The sequence below is a fragment of the Miniopterus schreibersii genome (genome assembly GCF_964146895.1).
Source record: "Miniopterus schreibersii genome assembly, chromosome: 13".
Taxonomy (NCBI): Eukaryota; Metazoa; Chordata; class Mammalia; order Chiroptera; family Miniopteridae; genus Miniopterus; species Miniopterus schreibersii.
In genome coordinates this window covers 32,927,651-32,951,023 of record NC_138113.1, presented here as the reverse complement: position 1 = coordinate 32,951,023, position 23,373 = coordinate 32,927,651, and the positions used below count along the sequence as shown (strand labels likewise).

At 36.6% G+C, this 23,373-nt stretch overlaps 1 protein-coding gene and 1 pseudogene across 2 annotated transcripts; both read right to left on the bottom strand.

Moving 5' to 3' along the window:
• Window positions 1–2,794: 2,794 nt before the first annotated feature.
• Window positions 2,795–23,326, bottom strand: PEX13 (peroxisomal biogenesis factor 13). Its single transcript, XM_081156761.1, has 4 exons — window positions 23,146–23,326; window positions 10,205–10,899; window positions 7,715–7,840; window positions 2,795–5,340 (listed from the first exon to the last, which is right to left on the bottom strand). Exons 1-4 carry the CDS (start codon window positions 23,235–23,237, stop codon window positions 5,042–5,044), a joined length of 1,212 nt encoding a protein of 403 aa, XP_081012887.1. The 5' UTR covers window positions 23,238–23,326; the 3' UTR covers window positions 2,795–5,041.
• Window positions 13,684–14,913, bottom strand: LOC308565940 (large ribosomal subunit protein uL4 pseudogene; annotated as a pseudogene). The gene has a single exon. The product of its transcript is annotated as a large ribosomal subunit protein uL4 pseudogene (transcript).
• Window positions 23,327–23,373: the final 47 nt, after the last annotated feature.

Below are 23,373 nucleotides of genomic sequence, written 5' to 3'. Positions count from 1 at the left end.
CACACAGAGACAGAGATGGAAAATACAAAGACAAAAGCTATGAAGGACAGAATGTAGTTTAGCACATGTCTAATTTGAATCTAAAGAGAACAAATAGAATGGAGATAACTGTTGTGAAACTTCTAGAATTGAGTAAAAAGATGAATCCAAAGGTCCACAGATCCTGGAAGCAAATGTATTACAAAAACATTTGTAATGCATTGCTGTGGGAAATTAAAAGTATCAATTCTACTTAGCTATCTAAAAGATTTGCTACCTAAATGACTTGTGGTCTTTTCTCCAGGGCTTACTTTCCAATTGAAATTTACTGTATTGGCTTAAAATGAAAACTTCTTTAGTGTGCTGAATGTTATGAATGTATTAGTGAAATTTAAAAATCAACCAAGTTTGCCCAGCCGGTGTGGCTCAGCGGTTGAGCATCGACCTAGGATCCAGGAGATCGCTGTTTGATTCCTGGTCAGGGCACATGCCTGGGTTGCAGGCTCGATCCCAGTCGGGGGCATGCAGGAGGCAGCCGATCAATGACTCTCTCATCATTGAGTTTCTCTCTCTCTCTCCCCCTCTCCCTCCCCTCTCTGAAATCAATAAAGATGTATTTTTAAAAAATCAACCAAGTTTAAACTGCACAAAAATTGAATTATCAAAGGCATATAGTTTGATACTCCTACATATTTTAATCTTAACAATAAATTAAGTCTACTAACAGTGTAAACAAATGTAAAACTTTTGCATTATGAATATCTAGGAAAATACTGTTTATTATAGCTAGTAGTTATAAATTTAAGCTATTAATTTACCCTGTACTCATCATTAATTATGTTAGGGTTAATTTCATATGCTCTTCCTAGAGGGAAACTGACATTAATGAGAGTATTGGGAAAAGACAGTATGATTTATCCGCTCTTTCAACATATGAGTGCCTAAAATATGCGAGGTACTGTTTCATTGTGGGATGCAGGAAAACATGAAGCAATATATACTACAAAAACAAAACAAAACAAAAAAGCAAAGAAGGATAAGGGAATGTAGAGGGTTGCAGTTTAAAACAGGGTGACATGGATGGGCTCATTGAGATGACCCTTGGGCAATGACCAGAAAGTTGCGAAGAGGGCTGTGAGAATCTCTGGGAATGTCCAGGCATAAGAAAAACTTTGTGCAAAGGTCCTAAGGTGAAAGCATGCCTAGAATGTTAAAGTGACTGCAAGGAAGCCAACATGACACCTGTGGGGAAAGCAGGAGGTAAAGAGTTGAAGGGGGTCAGACCACACAACCACTTGTAGACCACTGTAGGACTTTGAGTTTGTACTGAGTCAATGGGAAACCTCTGGCAGGAATTAGCAGAGGAGTGTTGTGATAGGACTTAGATTTTAAAAAAAAATGAATACTCTGTCCCTGTTTTGACAACTGACTATAGGTCTTCTGACATAGAGGCAGAAGAGCGACAAGTCATAGGCTATTACAATAGTATATGTGGGGTGTGAATGAGAGAAATAAAAAGGGTTCCAAAGTTTCTGGCCTAAACAAATGGAAAAATGTAGTTGTCATTTACTAGCAAAGGGAAGAGAATGGAGGAGAAACAGGGTTTGAAGTGAAGGTCAGGATTTTTAACCATTCTAAACTTCAGATACCAAGTTAAGATATCAAAGTGGTAGGTGGATATATGAATTTGGAACTCAGATAAAATATAAGGCCTGAAAATAATAAATTTTGAGGTCAAGAACATACGGATAATGGGAATCATGACCCAAGAGGTACAAATGATTTGAAAGAAGTGGTCAATAAATTGATTCCAGACAGCACTGAAAAGACAGAAAGGGCTTGCCAATCTTTTCACCTGCTCCATCATGTCTTTGTTAGAAAAATCAAATGCTAAAGAAGCCCAAATATGAACTAGGAAAACTCATGGAGATTCACACTGAAGTTAGCAGATCTGGAAAAGCTACTAGGGATGAGACAGGTGCTAAAGTTGAACGGGCTGATGGATATGACCCCCCAGTCCAAGAATCTGCTTAAAATTCAGACTTAATGGTGACAAATAAAAAATCCTACTTGGGTGGGGTGGGGGGACACGTTCATATGAGGCAGATGTAGCTTCTATGTCCAACATTATCAACGAGGAAACTAATGTGAATTAAATCTTATAGTAAGTAGTAGTGGTGTCCAGATTAGAATCCCAAACCTAGATTTGTAGTCTTATTTTTAAGATTTTAAAAAATTGACTTTGAGAGAGAGAGGAAGGGAAAGTGAGACAGAAACATCGACGTAAGAGGGATCCACTGCCTCCTTCACGCCACCCCACCAGGGATCAAGCCCGCAACCCAGGCATGTGCCTTGACCAGAAATCGAACTGACCACCTTTCAGTGCACAGGACAACGCCCAACCAACCGAGCAACACTGGTCACGGCAGTAGTCTTATTTTTATTTAATTCACCATCTAGATATCTAATTTTTATATAAATGTAAATCTAATTTTTCTTTACCTCACAAGGAAATAGAACAGACACATTGGTTTGCAGTAGTTAGTATACACAATAACAGGAAGAAAAAGAGAGACCTTTTTGTTGTTAATTCTCACCTGAGGATATTTTTTCCATTGATTTTTAGAAAGAGTGGAAAAGGGGGAGAGAGAGAAATGATGTGAGAGACACAGGGACTGGCTGCCTCCTGAACTCGTTCGGCTGGGACTGGGTATTGAAACTGCAACCCAGGTACACACCGTTGACCGGGAATCAAATTCAAGACCCTCCAGTTCGGGGCCAACACTCTAACCACTGAGCAACACCGACCAGGGCGAAAAAGAGAGACTTTTTATATCAATTCCAATCCTGCAAAAAGAGTTATCTTCAAAAAATGTCAATCAAGTTTAATGTATTTTTATTTTTCCAGTAAAAGTAACTTCACAATCTATTAAAAATAAAATTTTAACTGTATTCAATTTCTGTTTTTTCCATTAAAGGAAGCACAAGATAAGGATAGCTATATTCAAGTAAATGTATAATTATGACACACTGAAATAAATCAAGTACATAAATAACATGTTAAAACATGAAAATTTATAATCCTCTTACGTTTTCCTTTCTAAACTGACAAAATAAAATCAGAAAAAATTTGTAAATAAAACGTTTTCTTGTTGTAACTTGTAATTTATTATTTTATTTAATTGAAAATGTTTTGGATTTAGTTAGTAATTTCTGTAAAGCAGTACTCCTTAAATAAGTTCCTAAAAATTACAATATTGAAGCCCTGAACATTACATTTAATATCATCTAAAAAAAGTATACTAAAACTGTCATAATAAAAAAGATTACAAAATTTCTTATTCTAGTCCTAAATTCCTTTTCTAGAATTTTAATAGAAAAGGAATTTTTAGACACAAATAGTTACCAGTCAGCTAATATATATTGCAATTTAGCATACTTAACCAAAAAATAAACACCCTAGGAAAAGTGAAGTTATTCCTATTATTCATTCTGTGCTATACTCTTTCCCTAAACATCTTTACTACCAGTCACAAATCCTATTGTAAAGACTCACCTTTTCTAACCTAAAGAGACTGACTCGACATTTCACCTCTACACTTCACTTATAGCATTCAATTCAGATGTCTCAACGCCAAATAATTTGTTTTATCAAAAATTTGTTTCAAGAAAATTTCTATAAATTACTCTATAACAAAACAAAGCGGAACCTATAATTGTGGAACAAAAATGGAAATATACCTGTGAATATATTCTTGTACACATGTATTCCTGACAGTATTATTTTGTAGTATGATCACAAGTATACAAATTTTCCAATCCTGTGTGTAAATATTCAGGGTATTGAAATTTAACTGCCTTTTAAGTTATTATTAAGCAAAAAAGTCAAATAGCATTACCATTTGCCAAATGGCAATTCAGAATTTTATTTAGTCTCAAGTATTAAAAACTAAACCTAAAAACAAATGTGTTCAATGAACAGCCTGAATATGTACTCTTGAAAACTGTATTAGTTAGAAGCAGAGAATCTGTGAGAAGATTTTAAATCATTACTGCTAGAATTGATTATATCATTATGCACAAACTCCAAGGACTTGACTCCTGGTTGGAGGAAAAGAAAGTAAATCTTTCCTATACCCTGATTCACCCTGGATGAAACTAGTCATATTGTAAAGGGAAAAAAGTTCTTTGCTCCTTAGAAGAAATGGAAATAATCTGTAAGAAAGATAAATGTCAACCTTTTTAGTAGCAGGGAAAACTATTAAGGCTAAATATACTTTAGAACCATCTCCTTCACAATGCTTCCAGTGACCTTTCCAAGATAAATTTTTAAAAATACAATAAAAGATGTTATCAATTGTTAGTGGGCAAAAATATATTACTGCTTAAAACAAACCCAAGACTGAATGTAATACAGGTCAGAAAATTTTTATTATTCGATATAATTAAAGTTGTAAAAAAAAAATTAGCCTTTTTCCCTGTTCTCATATGTTAGCACTCAATTTCTGAGGATTCCAAGACAATTAATGTAGAATTTTAAAAAGCATTAATAATCCCTACTGTAGCAAACAATATATTCTGTAGTTCATTACTCTTAACTCCTTCAGTAAACATAGGGTTTTACTTTTTTTAATCCTCATCTGAGGATATGTTTATTGATTTTAGATAGGAAGAGGGAAAGAGAGAGAGAAACATTGATCAGTTGCCTCCTGTATGTGCCCCAAATGGGGGATGGAACCCAAAACCTAAGTATTTGCCCTGACCAGGAATCAAACCCGCAAACTTTTTGTTGTACAGGACGATGCTTCAACTGGGTCAGGCAATAAACACAGGGTTTTAAATAAGATGAAAATGAAAGTTCCCATAATCTTAAAATCTAGGTGAAACAAATATCCTTCTGGTCCAATAACTTGTAAAATGTAACCAGGTCACTAGACCAACATACTAGTGTACAACTTTAACAATTTCTAGCAGCAAAATACCTGGAATAGCAATAAATGTGTTCACTGGATTGTAGAATAATTTCTTTATAAGAAGTAATTTTTTAAAAGTACTCTAAAGTTCAAAGATCTTGTTTATCTCCACTTATCCCAGCGGAATCAGGTACAACTGGAACCTTACTAGTTTCAACAAAAACAGATTCAAAGGCAGCTTCCTGTTCATCCAAAGAATCAGCAGCTGTGGCTCCTTTAATTAGTGTTGTGTTGGTCAAAGATTGTTGTTGCTTGGAAATTTTACTGGATTCCAGTGTTTTTCTACCTCTTCTTTTACCAAGAATTTTGACATAATTAGCAGGTATAAGTCCTGTTGTTTGACCATCAAGACTAGCCAGAAGCCATCCACGCACTCTGGGTTGCTGTTCTGATGAAAGAATAGACAGTCTTGTAATTATACTTTGGAGGTCCAACAGAATATTAATAGTAAAATACTAAGTAAAAGCTGTGTTACACTTACATAATAAAATATATAAACGAATAGCATATACACATATATTCAATATCAAATGGTAATAGGCTTAACAGTTCTAGGGTCCCTTCTTATAATTTATACGTTTTTATACTTACTAAATATTTTTTCCAACCTTGAAGAACATAAAGTTTATATTAGTTGGTCCATTCATAGAGTAAGGAGATTCAGCTACCCCAAAAGCTGAAAGCTAACATCAATGTCTTTCATATTTTAAATTGGAATTTGAGAAATGAATTTCTCAATCCTTCTTAATAGGATAAGTCAGGGGTAAGTATAGAAAAGAAATATATACCTTCATGTAAGTCAGCTTTCTTTTGTTTTTTTAATCCTCACCTGAGGGTATTTTTTCCTTTGATTTTTTAGAGAGAGTGGAAGAAGGAGGGGAGGGGGAGAGAGAGAGAAAAAAAAAAACCGATGTGAGAGAGACACATCGATTAGTTGCCTCCCACATGCTCCCCGACCAGGGCCAGGGATCGGACCTGCAACCCAGGTATGTGCCCTTGACCGGAAATGGAACTTGAGACCCATTGGTGCACGGGTCGACGCTCTAATCACTAGGCCACATGGGCCATGGCAGCCAGCTTTACATACTTTTGGCCAAAATATAAAAGTCATTCTATGTGACAATGATAAACAATCCTGAAGACAGTGAATGTTAATATTAATCCAAAATGGGCAAAAATGAAGACCTCTATTATCTCCAGCCTTATGACAAAAAGTTAAAGGCAATAACTTAAGCTTAAAGTAGGAAAGGTTATTTAATATATTTAATTTTGTATTTTGGTATTCTCCCACCTATTTTATCCATGTCTTTAAAAAGTTGTTTAACACTAGAGTTTCAGTTCAACATTGTAATTTAGGCACAATATGACATTTGAATGTTTGATATGCTATAAAAAGAAACAAACAAGAAACTAATGTGTATGACTGATTTTGTTCTAAATACATATACTTTACTTGAGCAATGGAAAAAAGCAAAGAAGCAAAGACAAAGTGTTTAGAGGCAAGATTAGTAGAATATCTAATCTAAGCTATAACATTTTTCTGAATTATTATAATGTAATTGAAAGAAACCTTTATTGTTTATTTAGATCAATTAAAACTAATTTCTGTATTGGTCCTATCTATAAAAATAAATCTTATAAAAAAACCATTCTTTTGAAATCCAAAAGAGTAAGGTGTGATTTTCACCAAAAAACATGAATATAATGCTTAGAAGCCAAGATTTTGTGTATGAGGGGATATGGCAGAGATTCAGCAAATTTGATCCAAAAATTTTAATTATTTACACATTAAACTAATGATTTGAATAGTGAAGGTATTTTTTCCTTATGTAAAGAGTGACTAAAAGCAATTAAAAGCTAAAGCTTCCATTTAAGAGGTCACACAGAAAACAGCCAAAGTGGTTCTGAAGTCAAATAAACCTAGGTTCATAGTCCAGTTCCACTACTTCTTAGTTTTGTAATACTGGACAATTTACTCAGAATTCTGAGTCTTAGTTTTCTTATGTCTAAAACAGGGACAAAAATAACAGTTCGCATTTCACAGCATTATTATTATAAGGGTTAAATAAAATATGGAAAGTATAGTGCCTTGTACATAGTAAGTAGTATTCTATAAACAACAGTGGTTATTATTACTGGTATCTTTACCAACAATGTGACTTTTCGTAGCAAACCTGAATCCCCACAAACACACAAAAGATTTTTTTTTTGTAAATCAACAAAAATTATGATCATTACTGGGGATGGCTGAAGAAAAAGGCCATGTCTGGAGCAATTAAAAACTGTTAGTGATCTGGTCCAAATACTTCATGACAGTAATTCCTAAAATATTCATGTTGAAGTTTCTGAAGTAAACACTATTCAAGTGAAAAAGAAAGCAGCAACAGCACCCACAATTAGAGGAGGAAAGGGATACTTCAATGACGCCAGATAATTTCTTTGGTTTGTTAGATTTGTAATACTAGTGTTTACCTCATGCTTTTGTGTGGGGATTAACAGAGTTTAGAATTCAAGTGTTTGGGGTTTAGAAGAGATTATATAAACAAACTCTTATCTCGGTGAAACATTACTGGAACAACTTTGTTGGGGCATTTCTCCCCCACTGCCCAGATTTGAAAGTTCAAAACAGACACAAAAGCAAAATCCTAGAAACTACTTCTGAGTTAACTAACAATAACCAATATCCTTTGTTGGAATTTTTATACTACATTTACAAATTCTAAAAATTCACAGATAATTTCAATTTATTCATGGTTTGTTACCTTTGAGAGCTAAGTTTAGCATATCACCAGCACGGAAAGAAATTTCTTCTTCAGAAAGGGCAGCAAAATCATATTCTGCTCTAGCAACTACATGGTCATCTTCACCACTTGCCCAGTTGGTGTTGTCTAAAAACCAAATTAAGACTAGATTAGTAAAACATACAAAAGAAAAATGAAGATATTTTACTGGTTATGGTTTGCAAACTGCATAAATTTATTTGACAAGAAAAGTCACCCCTGAAGTAAATTCTATAATTAATATAATGTAAAAATCAACAGTGTGTTCACCAGGATATCTATTATGAATTTTTCCCTTTTTTGAAGCTCAAAATTCTAGCTCCCTTACTATAAGCCAAGGGTTAGCAATTTTTTTTTCCATAAGTGGTCAGATAGTAAATATTTTAGGTTTTGCAGGTCATGAGGCAAATTGAAGATACTGTACTTATTTAACAAAAGAAACAACTTTTCCATAAATTTTTTGATGAAACTCAAAATACAATAAAAAGGGAGTTCTTTTTTTATAATACAGGTCTACTACTGAGAAGAATGGGATTTTGGGGGTGGGATAATATTTTGGTGTTTAAAGGTAGTGTTTCCTATCATCAAGTGCAAATGTTCATCTGTTAATGCTCATCCATAATGAGATTTGAGGTATTTCATCTTTGAAAATATTTTTTCACACAGGTATTAACAAATCCTGGTATCAATCCACTGAACTTATGCTTTTAATTGAGCATATCCATCCATAAGAAGACGAGTAGAGTAGAATTCTGTTAAATTCTTCTTTTGTATTAATTTATGCCATGTCATTAGAGATTAATCACTTCCAAATGAACGTCAAGTGGAAACTTCTCAACTGCATAATTCAATGGACTTTGAAATATGGAAATTTCCTTTGCCCTTGCATGGAGGTCTCAAAACACTGTATTCTTCCCTCCTTCATCTCCTGTTACTCAGACTTTGCTCCTTTACCATTGGCCTCCTTGCTGTTCACATGACACGCCAGGCACACTACCACTTACATACCTTTGCGCTTTTGCTGTTCCCTATGCCTCAAATAGGTGCAGGGCTTAATCTCTTACCTCCTTTAGGGAGGCCTTCCCTGACGGTGTAGCATTGTAACCCCATTTCCCAATCCTGGTTCTGCAACACCCTTCCCTGCTTTATTTTTTCCCCATGGCACTATTCCCTTCTGACTTCTACAGGTGACCCTTGAACAATGCAGGGGGTTAGAAGTGCTGACCTCCATGCAGTTCAAAGTCGATGTATATCTTTTGACTCTGTAAGTCAGTCCTTCGTATCTGAGGATTTGACTAACAATGAATGAAAAATAGTATTTTTCATCCATGGTTGGGAATGTGAAAATACTGTTTTTGATCCACGGTTGGTTGAATCCATGGATTCAAATCCTGCAGATGCAAAGGGCTGATTGTATTTAATGAAAAAATCAGCATATAAGTGGATCCCGAAGTTCAAACACCTGAGACAGGCTGATCTTTTCAGAACACTATTTATATGTATAGGTCTGCTAAAAAAACCCCACACATACACAAAACAAACAAAAACCCCATCCTTTCCTTACTAAACAAAAATTAAGATATTCCATTATTAGTCTTCAACCTTACTTTTCATCCTTATTATCCTTTTATTCTATGCTACAGGACAGCTGCTGAATATTCTATTTCCTGCCTATGCACTCTTGTTCAAGCTGTTTCATCTACTCAACAGTCTGCTTTTCCCCAGTTAACTGATGAAATGTTACCTGTCCTTCAAAAATCTAACTTAAGTGCAGCTTCTTGGATACCAACAGACAAAATAAATAAATAAATAATAAATAAATAAAATTTAGCTTTGCCTTTCTAAATTGAGATAGCATTCTGTACCAGTTGGTGGAATAGGAACTTAACAGTCCAACAGGCCTGGTTTTGTTTCTAGTTCTACCTTATTAAAGATGTGACCTTGGGCAAATGACTTCTCTGAACCTTAGTTTTGTCACTTGTAAAATGAAGATAACTCCTATCTCTTAGGGTTATTCTAAGAATTAAATGAGATAAAATACACAAAACACCTAGCAGTGTCTTGCATATAAAAAAGGCTCAATAAACCTTGTCTTTCCCCAACTGTCATATTCCTTATCACACTCTTTCTGCCTCATTACAATTACCTGTATGTGTCTTCCCCACCTCCCTGCCAATAACTTTTAGAAATAAGGGTGATTATGTCCTATGCATCCTTATATACTCCACAGCAGCAAGTTCAGTGCCTTGTGAAGAGCAGTTAGGTAATATGCACTGTTACACTGAATGGACAATGAATAAATCACCAGGCCTGTTTTGCTGTGTATCTCTTCTGGGTCTGAAGTTCTTAACTAAAAATATGACAGGATCAAAATATTATACATAAATAAATATAAAGAATGCTAATTGAACAAATCTATTCTTGAAATCTGAGATTGTTATGTGGTTTCTGAACCCATTCCCTTACTCTTACCTGTTATTTCATCACTGTGGGTAGATAGCAGTTTCCAGATGAGGTAAGGACCGCCAAGGATAACAGCAAAGAACAAGAATATTGGCCAAGATTTTGCTGAGTTAGCCGCTCTGTCATCAGCACCAAGGCAAGCCACAGTTCCTTCACTTTCTGCCCATAGGTCCTCATTCTCGGAGCCTCTTCTTAAACCTATCATCCACTGTAACCGTCTATAAAGATACCTTATAGTCCTAACTAATGCAAAAGCTGAAAAAACCTTTGTGAAGTGTATTTTTAATCGGGAAAAATGATTCGCTACATCCAATACAGCCCTAAAACTGTTATACACAGCTGAAAAGGTAGCATCCATCATCATACTGACAGAGGCAAATGCATGCACAATACTTTCAATGGACTGAAATGCACCTCTGCTGCTTTCTTCAGCTTGCTGAACAAATCTACTGGGCGGAAGATCATCTACACGGAGGCGGTTATAGTTTAACCCATTATATCCATAACTATAAGGGCTATAGCTTCCATAAAATGAATTTCCATAGGCACCATATCCTGAAGAAAATGAGCTGTAAGCAGGTCTGTAGGTGTTCATACTGCTACTTCCTGTTTGCTGTGATGGCCTTGGAAGAATAGGTGGGGGCACTCTGGTAAGTGTTGGTTGTCCAGGTCTTGTCAGTAAAGTAGGACCCAAATCAGCAGATCTAAAACCAAAAAAGATTCAAAATAGTAACTTAAACACAATAGATTCAATTCAAATTAACTAAAAACACCTTCTATATCTAATGTTGAGATTCTATTGAAGGTATGTTAAGAGTAAGAAATAGTCTCTAATATCCAGTTACTTAGAATCTCAGTGTTAAGACAAAATGCATAGATAAAATAGCTGAATGAATGAACTCTATTTTCTAGTTTACTTAAGCTATAATTATTAGTACTATTCTCAATCCATAGTTTCTTTTTAAGACACTTGTCCATTTTCTCAGAGTTGGTTGCTAGATATTGTCCATATTTGTACCTGACACTATAATAATTAGTATAGTTTTTATAATAGATCTTAATATCCAATAAAACAAGTCCTCCCACAATGTTCTTCATCTTCAAAAGTGAAGATGAAGTGAATGGCTATTTAATCCATTGAATTTCCATATATATTTAAGAATCAGAGCAGGAAGTTCTATAACCCTCTCTCCCTCCCAAAATCATACCAAGATTCTGTTTGGGATTACATTGAACCTGCAGATTAACTTGAGGTAATCAACATCTTTATAATACTGAGAGTTTCAACCCACAAATATAATATATGTTCCATTTATTTAGGCCTTTTGAAGATTTTTCTCAAAAATGGTTTTTAAAAATAACTTTGACTCTCAGTAATGTTTTACAGTTTACTATATGGAGTTCTTTCTTTAGATTTATTCCTATATATTTTTTTTATTTTTTGGTGCATTGATGTCTTTCTAATATTTCACTGTTACTGTTATGTAGAAATAATTGTTTTAAAAAATAAGGTCCTTGTATCCAGCAACTTTGTTTCAGATTCTTCCTTGGATTTTCTAGAATCTTAAGATTTGCAGTCATACGGTATGTGAATATTGATAGGTTTATTTCTTCTTTTTCAATTCTTACAGCTCTGATTATTAAGGTTTTACATCTAGGACATGCAGTACAATCTTGAATAGTGATGATAGTAGGCATCCTTGTCTCATTCCTGATCTCAAAGAAAAGTTTTCAACAGGTAACCATTACATATTATGTTTGCTACACGTAGGTTTGTTGTAAACTTCTATGGGAAGAGTGTTTTCAAATGTCATGCTCATCTTGTAGATTTCCATCTTTTCTGGATCTGCACCCCATAAATCTTTATCTTATCTGCTCTATAATGTCTTCAAGCAGATGTTTTTATATTTCACTTAGCTTTTCTACTTGTTCTTAGTATTTTTTTTCTAAATTATTTTGCCAATATCAAAAGACCTTCTTGCCAGGCTGGTGTGGCTCAGCGACTGAGCATCAATCTATGATCCAGGAGATCTTGGTTCAATTCCCGGTCAGGGCACATGCCTGGGTTTCAGGCTTGATCCCCAGTAGGGGGTGTGTGGGAGGCGGCCAATCAATGACTCTCATCATTGATATTTCTCTCTCTCTTCCTCTCTCTGAAATCAAGTAAGACATATTTTTTTTAAAAAAAGCATTCTTTAAAAAAAAAGTCCTTCTCATAATTCTTTGTCCATACTTTGTGCAGTATCTTACATTTGTTTTCACGTTTGCTTCGTCTACAAGGTGAGCTCCTCAAAGGTATAGGAGTTTTCCTTGTTTTTCCATTATCTACTATAGTGCTTGGCATATAATAGGTACTGTCATAAACACTACATTGGGGTCTTTCATTACTGAATATTTAATACACATACTATTCCACACTATTAGTACAGTTTATTTTTCTTTATATACCTTTGTATTGTTTCACAAGTTGTGATGAATATATTACTTTAAAAAGTATAGGGATTAAATATGAATGTTTAATAAGAAAAAAAGAGTTTTCCTCTTCTCTGGTTTTAATGCTACCTATTTCTGGCATACACAAGTATATTCAGTGTCCATGTACAGTCCTGCTATGTGTTATGACCAGCAAAATAAGAAGTAAACAGGCCGCTAAACTAGAACAGAAGGTGTATTCTCAATGCTGAATGTGCAAAAAGTCTCTCCCACCAACTTTTTAATTTTGAAAAATTTCAAGGTAAAAACCTTGAAAGTAAAGCGCAATGAATATCCATATATATTCTATCTAGATTCAACAACTGCTATTGTTTAGCCGTATTTGCTATCCCTCTCTCCCTCTCTAGTCTTTTGAAAATTGTGTAACCATTTGAAATTAACTGTTGGACTTGATATATTACTCCTAAATACCTCAGCATGCCATTTCCTAACAACAAAGGTATTTCATACAAAACCATATTTCCATTTTTGAAAATTAAAAATTCTGTATCATATATTATCCAACTGACATTCAAAAAATATTCATTACCCTCAAATGTCTTCATTTAAATTGTTTTTGAGATAAAACTCACATATCATAAAATTCACCCATTTAAAGTTTAAAATTCAATGTTTTCTATTTTGTTTTTATACATGCACAGAGCTATACAACCTTCACCATATGTAACTCAGGGCATTTTCATCATCCCCAAAAGAAATCTCATACTCGTGAGCAGTTGCATACAGTCAGTCCTTGTTATTTGCTATAGTTATATTCTATATAGTTATATTCTATAAAGTTATATTCTATATAGTTGTATTCTATGAAGTATATATGTAAGGCATATATTGAGTCATTGCTTCTGAGTAAAACAATGCTCCTTAGGAATACTAGGCAGCACTTTAGCACTGTACTTAGGAGGTCATTTTTTCTCTCTCACCCCCTTTGATCACTTTTTTATTCAAAATTAGCTGTCCAAAGTGATCTGACCTTTATGGAATAAACAAATTTAAGTTTATGCCACAGGCTTCTTTTCTTCTGTGGTGGGTTCTTTTCTGCAGGCTTCTTCTCAGCTGCTGGTTTCTTGGTAGCTGCAGCCCCCCCCCCCCCCCCCCCCCCCCCCCCCCCCGGCAAAGGCTTCTTCTGCTTCTTAACACCAACAGCCTTCTTTCCTTTCTTCCCTACCTCAGGCTTCTTGCCTGGAGCCCTTTTCTCATCTGATTTGGCTTTGAGTGCTGTTGCTTTATCCACCTGGAGCTGGTTGCTTTTGGCCTCCCAAAGAATGGTGTTCTGGCGCATGGTCTGCATATGGGTTTAGCTTCAACATGATTCTCAGGTTTCTCAGTGGATTCTTCTTCAGACTCTGCAGTGAATCTTCTTGCATGGTGCTTGGAGGGTTGTTTGGATCTCTGGGCTTTTCAAGATTCTGCTAAGGTCTGTATTGAACATCTTGTGCATGGGAAGGTTGTAGTTACTCTTGAGGGAGGCAGCTTTATGCCAGGTGCTGTACAGATCATCTAACTTGTGGAAAGCATTTCCAGTCCAAATGCAGAAATGGCCCACATGCCCACCAGGAGCAAGTTTCAAAATGGTCGATGATACTGTTGTCCTCATTATAGATGATGCAAGGTCCCCTGTGCTGGATACGACAGTTTCTCACTTTGCCCTTGCCATCTCTCACTCGCTGTGAGGCATAGACCTTTTTAATGTCATTCCAGGCCTTAAGTTTCTTAAGAAGCAAAACAGCCTCCTTGGTTTTCTTGTAGCCTTCAACTGTATCTTCAACCACCAAAAGAAGTTCAGGAACTTCCTCAATTATGACCTTTAGACATGGCCAGTGCTGGTAAGGCCGAGGTAGCGAGGGCCGAGCAGATGGCATATCATTTCTGTGTTGTGTTCACTCTGTGGTGCCAACGGTGCCAGGTTTTGGTTTGTGTGCAAACATGTGGCCCCCATGACACATATTTCCAAAAGCACCCTGGCCAGAACGATGAATTCCACCACCTTGGACTCTGGGAATTTGGGCCACAGCTCTGCCAGTACCCCAAGACTTGGCACTGGTTTGATGACCTGCCAGTTCACTGACAGCATAGGGCTATTGTTTTTGCACAAGTTGGTGTGAATAAAGTTCACAATAGGTTGAATGGGAGCCTTGAACACAGCAGGCAAAGTGACATTTTTGCCAAATGTTTCCCTTTTCGGAGTGCACGGATATTGGTGGACAAGCACACACCATGGTGGGGAGAGGAGAAGGTCACACTCCTCTCCTAGGGGGCCATTTTAAAACAGTAAAATCTCTGGCACTAAGTAAGTTGTGAAAAGGACCCATTTACACTATGAGCTGAAACAAGAAACCAGAGTGCTGTTTTGCCGACCTCAGCTGAGGGATAACTCAGGTCTTTTGCTACTCTAAAGCATGTGTGCAAATGATCATGAAAGTGCAATGAGTAATGGTTTTGAGGTTACTAATAAACTTTAGTGAGTAGGTGAACTTGCAAATACAGAATCCGCAAATACTGAAGCTCTACTGTAAATGGAATCACACAATATGGAGTATTTTGTGACTGGCTTCTTTCCCTTAGCATGACATTTTGAAAGTTTATCCATATTGTAGCATGCATCAGCACTTCATTCCTTTACTGCTCAATTATATTTATCGATGCATCATTTGATGGAGATTTGGATTGTTTCCACTTTTTGGCTATTATGACTAATGCTGCTATGAAAATTAATGTGCAAGTTTTTGTGTGGACATATGCTTTCACATCTGTTGGGTATATATGTCCATGCATGGAATTGCTGGGTCATATGGTAACTCTATGTTTAACCTTCTATGGAACTGCCAGGTTGTTTTCCAAAATAACTGTTCCATTCACATTCCTACCAGCTGTGCATGAAGGCTCCACATCTTTGCCAACACTTATTATCTGTCTCTTTGATAGATTCATTCTAGTAGATGGAAGTGGCAACTCACTGTGGTTTTGATTTCATTTTGCTGATGGCTGATGATGTTGAGTATCGTTTTTACATTTTATTTTTCAATTACAGTTAATATTCAATATTACTTTATATTAACTTCACGTGTACAGCACAATGGTTAGACAATTACATAATTTACGAAGTGATCACCCTGATAATTCAAGTACCCACCTGGCCCCCACATAGTTATTACAATACTATTGACTATATGCCTTCTGTAGTACTCTACATCCCAGTGACTGTTTTATAACTGTCAATTTGCACTTCTTAATCCCTTTACCTTTTCCACCCAGCCCCCAATTCCCCTCCCATCTGGCAATCATCAAATTTGTTTTCTGCATCTATGAGTCTGTTTCTGTTTTATTTGTTCTTTAGATTCCATATGTAAGTGAAATCATATGGAATCTGTCTTTCTGTCTGACTTATTTCACTCAGCATAATATCCTCTAGATTTATCCATGTTGTTGCAAATAGTAAAATTTCATTCTTTTTTTATGGCCAGGCCGAGTAACATTCCATTGTGTGTATACACACACACACAATCCTGGATCTAGAATCAGGCAGTGACAGGCAGGGCCTAGGTTTCCGGGAAATATCAAAACTAAATGTGCTCCACTCAAATGAAACTAGTCTGGGGGCTGGGAAATGCCACCTTGCCGTTTAAAAAGAGACTGTAAAATGTGCTGACGACAGTTTAGGATTTTTAGAAAGTTACAGAATGAAGAATGGGGGAGAACTTTGATAAAGCCCCAAGTTCAGAAAATGAAACAAGTTATCTAGTACTCAGTCACTTAATATTTAATATCCTTAATCTAAGCCACCAATTTTATACCCAATTCTTGTGTGGGGAATGGGAGCTGAGGGAGCAGGTAGAGGCAATAGGAAACCTACCAGACAGACAGAGGTGAATGTAGAAGGGAAGGGAAAGGAAACAGAAATAAAAAATTCTTACTTGAAATGAACATGTCAAAAGTGCCACACACAAGAGGAAAACACTAAGAAACCAAGCTAACAAAAATAAGAATGAAAACTCATTCAAGGAAAAATTAATTTTATATAACAGCTCAACAAAGATTCTAAATATGTTTAAAATGGTCAAAGAAATAATGAAGCAATAACATCTTTGAAATCAAAACTGAAATGGCTTGGCTGGTGCTGGCTTAGTGGCTGAGGGTCGACCCATGAACCAGGAGGTCATAGTTCGATTCCGGTCAGGGCACATGCCAGGGTTTCAGGCTCAATCCCCAGTAGGGGGTGTGCAGGAGGCAGTTGATCGATGATTCTCTCTCATCATTGATGTTTCTAACTTTCTCTCTCTCTCCCTTCCTCTCTCTGAAATCAAGTTTTAAAACAACATTAAAAAAAACAAATGAAATAAAAACATGGAAATATGAAAAAAATTTCAGTACAAACCTTAGATATAGTGCCCACAGCCACAGGGGTTATCTTGTAACTATGAGGCAACAAGCAAACAAACAAAAAAAGCCCACTAAGGAACCGAGTGGAAATACAGAACTTGGGGGATTTCACCTCACATAATGGCATTCTAGGTCATCAGACTAACCCTTACACTGAAAACAACTAGAAAAGCTAGAAAAAATAGAAAATTATCTGTTTAAGACATGAGAGAACAAGGAATTGAGGAATTATGGTGCCAAAACCCAGACAGCCTATTTTGGGACATTTCTCAAGGCCCAAGGGCCAACTTCAGAAGAGATGGTAGATAGGATGAGAAGCTGAGCAGCGATTTAATTTAATTTAATATATCTTTATTGATTTCAGAGAGAGGAAGGGGGAGAGAGAGAGATAGAAACATTAATGATGAGAGCTATCATTGATCGACTGCCTCCTGCACAACGCCGGCTGGGGATTGAGCCCATATCATCCTGGGCATGTGCCCTGACCAGGAATTGAACCGTGATCTCCTAGATCCTAGGACAATGCTTAACCACTGAGCCACGCCCGGCCAAGCTGAGCAGCGATTTTAATAGATTCCTTGGGCTATGCTAAGGATACAAATACTAGAGTTCATAACCCTCAAAGAGGGGCAATGTAAACCCCCACACTTTAGATTGGGACCTTTAAGGGCCATATACTAGGAGTAAGGATAAGAAGGTTTCCAGGAAATAGACTAGTCCTGGGAGGAACTGAAACCACAGCTTCAAATAAGCTCAATTCTTTATTGAATTAAAATGATCCTAGATTGCTAGTGACTCAAGGTACATGTCAAAAGTAAAACTCACTGGAGGAAAATACCATCCTAGGCCTCAAATCATTTTAAATTGTCTGTATACAATGTCCAGCTTTCATTAAAAAATAATTAGGTCTATACGATGACAAAATTACATGTTTTAAAGAAAGAGCAACATCAGGCAATACAAAGAGATCCATAGGGGATACTGCTAATGGAGTTATTAGGCAGAGACTTTAAACAGCTATCATCAATATATTCAAAAGGAAAAAATAAAATTGAGATTTTTCAGTAGGAAATAGAAACTATAAAGCAAAACTAAATGGAAATTCTAAAACTGAAAAAATCAAATACCTGAAACCATGAACTCAATCACTGGTTTAATACCAGATTAGACACCCTGAAAGAAAAATATCAGTGGACTAGAAGAGAGTTCAGAAGAAAGTACCCAGAATGAAGCATGAGTAACTAAAGGATACATCCAGAAAAAGAGTGTAAGATACAGTGTATGGTGAAATACAGAACATACATGTAATTGGAGTCAAAGAAGAGAAAAGATGATGGACAAAAGCAATATTTAAAGAGATAATGGCTGAGACTTTTCTGAAATTAATGAAAGACATCAAGTTAGATTCAAGTATCTCTATGAATCCAACCCAAAAGAAAACCACAGTGAGGCTCAGTAAAGTATAATTGCTGAAAACCAAAAACAAAGAGAAAATCTTGAAAGCAGTCAGAGGAAAAAGAGGTTCCTTTAGAAGAGGTAAGAAATAAGACAGAGATGGCCAAAACTATTAGAAAGGTGACAGGGGAAAGAAAAAAAGAAAAGAAAGGGAAGACAGGAAAAACATAGATTCCTAATGACAATGTTGAATTAACAGATCTCTACAATTCTTCTTAACTAAACAATAAATGTCTTTACAGTCCAAAGCACAGTAAGTCAGATGTTGATACAGCAGGAACTATTCATGATACAATGTTTAAGAGGAGTTCCAAAAGAAGCGATGGGAAAGAAAAGTGCTCGATATTTTAAGATATAATTAGTAAGGGTTTTCCTGAATTAAAGAAAGATATGTATCCTCAGACTGAAAACTGTGGGTACTGAGCATGAACACTGTGGCTACTGAGTAGGAGGAAAAAATATAAATGTATATATGTAAGTCTGCATATTCACCCTGATACAGAACAATAAAGCTGCAGAGGACGAAGGTATCAGGTAAAATCTTAAAGGCTACTAAAGAAAGGACAATCTACCTATAAAGGAAAAAAAATTAGACTCAACAGAAAAATTTGTTAGACAACTTCGACACAAACCCACAAAAGTAAGATAGCACAAAGAAATAAAATTGTAGGCCAACTTCACCTAGGAACATATATGCAAAGATCTTAAAATATCAGAACAGAATTCAGCATTGTATTTTACAAAATAATCACAATTAAGCAGAGTTCATCCAGAAATGCAAAGATAACTCAACATTAGAAAGTTAATTGATACGATAAACCACATTTTCATATGATTGATCTCAATAGATGCAGGAAAGTCATTCATAAAATTTAACACTTCTTCACAGTGAAAATCTGAGAAATTCAATAGGAAAGCTATCAAAAATATAAAGCAGCCCAGCCACTGTGGTTCAGTTGGCTGAGCATAGTACCCTGTACCAGGAGGTCAATGACTCAATTCCTAGTCAGAACACATGCCCAGGTTTCGGGCTCCATCCCCAGTAGGGGGCGTGTAGGAGGCAGCCAATCAATGTCCCCTTTCTCTCTCCCTCTCCTTTTCTCTGAAATCAATAAAAACATACTATTATTTTTTTTAAAGTTTAAAACAAATAAACGAACAAACAAAACAAACAAAAAGCAAATGTCATACATAATCGTGAGGCTTGAGAAGCACTCCAAAGAAAATCAGGACCAATACAAGAATGCTGGCTATTGATACTAGCTTATTTGTAAATAAGATTGTAAAAATGGAACACAAGAGAATTATAACCAAATCATCAGAACAAATTAAGTCTGAATTATGCTGGATATAATCCTTATTTTACAAAAGATGGGAAAGAACTTCATGGAGACAATTACAAAACATTATTTAAGACAAATAAGGTCAAAATTCTCCCCAAATGCACTTTGTACAATATTCACAGATGGAAAGACTTACTTGATCATTAAATAAAGTTCCAATAAAATATAAAGTTCCAATAAAAATCCCAATAAGTCTCTCAATAAAGGCTAAATGTAACAAAGACAATTTTGAAGAATAGCAATGTGTGAAGGCTCTTGACATACCAAATATCAAAACTTATTATAAAGACAGTGTTGTGCTAGCATAAGAATAGACAGACCAATAGAACGTACCAGAAAGTGCCTCAAACAGAACCACACACCTAGGAAAACTTGACATGATATAGATGGTGTTATAAACTAGTATGGAACAGACGGATAGGTGGTACTGGGACAATTAATTATCCACATGGAAAGAAATTAGGTTCCCTATTTCACATGGATTTTGTACAACGAAGTCAATTCCAGGTGGATTAAAGACACATGTGAAAAGCAGAACATTTAAGAGAAAATAAAGAGAAAAATTTTCCTGATTTGAGGAGAAGGGATTTCTTAAACCAAGACACAAGAAGCACAAAGAATATGAACATTTTGGCTATATTAAAATTAAAAGTATCTGCACAACAAACATGAATATGAATGTAAAGAAGATAAACCATAGACTGAAAGATATTAAAACATACAAAGAAAACAGGATTAGTATGAACAATAAAGTACTCCTATTAATTGATAAGCAAAGATAAAGCCAATAGAAAATTGGGCAAAAAAAGAAAATTCAATAGAAAAAGCTCAAATGGCTAATAAACATTAAAAAAAGATGCTCAATCTTACTACTAATCAGAGAAGTGTAAGTTAAAGTGAAATATCATTTCACATTCATTAGATTGGCAAATACAGTACTAAAAAAATAACATCATTGAAAGGGACCAAAATTTTGCTACCACAAAATAAGCCTTTTGGGATATTGATTTTAAGTTGGTGATTAAGGAACAAAAGACTCAGAAAGAAACTTTGACCTTCCCCCTAACTATCTAAAAGGAATTTTGATAGAGTATGTGCTCCAGGAAGGGAGGTATCATCATAGGTAATTATAGTTTAATGTAAACTAGTATGTAATATACAGGACGGAACCTAGCAACACTCGTATGTTCTAAGTCCTCTCAGTATCCTATTGTTAAAGATTTGGTAACATTTATTTACCAAACATTTGCTTTTCCATCTCCATGTGAATTGTCTTCTTGCCCTTTAAAGTCCTGAAGAACCCCCTGCCCCACCACTTCTTAGTCCAAAATGGCATATGAACCTCAACTGCCCAACGTGTCTTTGGGTCTCATATTCTTACGGCACCCCCACATGTACATCCGTAATAAATTTTATACTTTTCTGCTATTAATCTGTCTCTGTTAATTGGATCATTAGCACAGCCAGAACTGAAAAAGGTTGGAGGAGTTAATTTTTTACACCCCCCACAGTATCAAGTGCTGGAAAGAATGAACAGAATACCTTGCTGGTGAAAAGTAAAAACTAATATACAACCACTCTGGGGAACAACTAGCAATAGTCAGTACTTGAAGATAAACATGCCCTTCCACCACGCAATTCCACTTACGACAGTGACACATTAGGAAACCCCTCGGAAATGTGAACAAGACGAAAGGCGCAAGAATGTTCACTGCAGCAGTTTTTAATACATCACAACTAATACTCTAACACCTACAACAGAGCAAATAAACAGTTTGCTTTTACATAACAGCAATTAAAATGAGCTACAGCTATATGTATGAAAAAGATAAACCTCAAAATAAATAATATTTACTGGAAGCACATTTTGCAAAATGATAGTTTGAACATATATATACACACATATATATGTAAATGCACACACAAACAAAAATACTGAAGTATAAAATAAAGTATAAAAGCTATTGGATACACTAAACACCAAACAGGCACAGTAGTTACTGCAGGAAACAGAATGGAAAGGCTTATCTGTTTCTCTAATTTTAATTTTTTTAAAATCTGAGGGGAATCTGGCAAAATATTATTTCTTTTAAATTTATTTCTTTTAAAATGTTATTTCTTTTAAATACACATCCAAGCATTATCTTACTCTCCATTGGTCTCTACGCGTTTAAAATAATTCACAAAGAGAAAAGAGTGGGGAAATGGTCAATTTTCCCTAAACAGAACTTTAACAGATGCAAGGACAAAACCTCTCTTCCAAAGAGCAGTCCAAATTTTCAGCAAGTCACATCACTCACAAAAAGGTAGTAGAAAGTGTCACCCCAGTTTAACAGCATAATTAAAGCTTATGACTTGTTAAGTATCTGTCATTATGAAGTAGCTGTTGTGTTCAAGCATCTTAGCATTAAATAAAAGATTACAAGATTTTAGAGCATAGGAGAAATACGTTCCAGTATGTTGGGGATTTTAATGTATTAGAATATGTGCCATTCCAGTTTCATCATCTGAATTAAGGTGCCGAGGTCCACACTCAACACAAAACAAACAAGGTTGTGAAACTCTTTTCTTCTATTTTAACCTTTTTTTTGAGTTGTAAATCTATTCAATACTGATTTTTTTTTTTTTTTGGTTTTAAACAAAAAACACAGGCCTTAGAAAAATCACACACTATTTTGCACACAAAAGCCATCCGTAGGCCTTGGATTTAGAGCTCCCGCTTTCAGGTTGCTGCCTCAAATCTCTGCCCGAAACATCGCTGTTATTCTGGAAAACAACGCCAACTGTGTAACAGGCTTCGGTTCCAGTTGCGTAAACGCGACCTTTCGGGCTTTAACACAAAAACAGCCTCCTCGACAGGCTGTCCAAAGCTTGAGAGGGAATCTGCTCCCCGTCCAGCTGGGGCTGGGCAAATGTCCCTCTCCTCCGCCACAGATCAAAAGTCTATCGCTTTAAAGGGGGTCAAGCGGTACCGCCAGGGCGCCCCGCAAACAGAAAGCGGCAGGAAGCCGCCCCCTTTACTCCAAGCCCGGGGACCCAGAGAGGCTCCCAGCAGCAGCTCCCTGGAGAACGTCGCATCGAGAGCCGAGGGGTCAGAAACTGCGGTCAGACACCGAAACTCCCCACGTACCCCCCCCTTCCCCGGCCCACCTCAACCCCCTCGAGGTTGGGGGCTGGTAGAGAGGGGGAGGGGAACCTCTCCGCCACAACGGCCTCAACCGCCCGGGGACGAGTCCCCGCTCCGGCCCACCACGCTCGCGGCCTGAAGCGTCCCACACTCACTGAAAAGCGGGGCCCGGTCCTGGCCCCGGCCCGGCCCCCGGAATCCGGCGGGTCTCCCAGGGTTTCGGGGGAGGCGGCGGCTGGGACGCCATCTCCTCCGCCTCCGCTCCGGCGCAGCTGAGCGTTGGGACTCTCCGGGCCCCGGCGCGCCCGCAGCGAGCTCGCCAGGCACGACGGGCGGAACGCCGAGCCCTCCACCCCGCCCAGCCCTGCGGTCAGGACGTGGCC

What these genes read in the sequence shown, in the direction of transcription:
- PEX13 (XM_081156761.1), bottom strand. Translation starts at nt 23,237, where the DNA reads ATGGCGTCCCAGCCGCCGCCTCCCCCGAAACCCTGGGAGACCCGCCGG. An exon ending in GGACCGGGCCCCGCTTTTCA is followed by an intron (nt 10,900 to 23,145) that starts GTGAGTGTGGGA and finishes TTTTGGTTTTAG; the next exon opens with ATCTGCTGATTTGGGTCCTA. An exon ending in GCTAAACTTAGCTCTCAAAG is followed by an intron (nt 5,341 to 7,714) that starts GTAACAAACCAT and finishes TTCTTTCATCAG; the next exon opens with AACAGCAACCCAGAGTGCGT.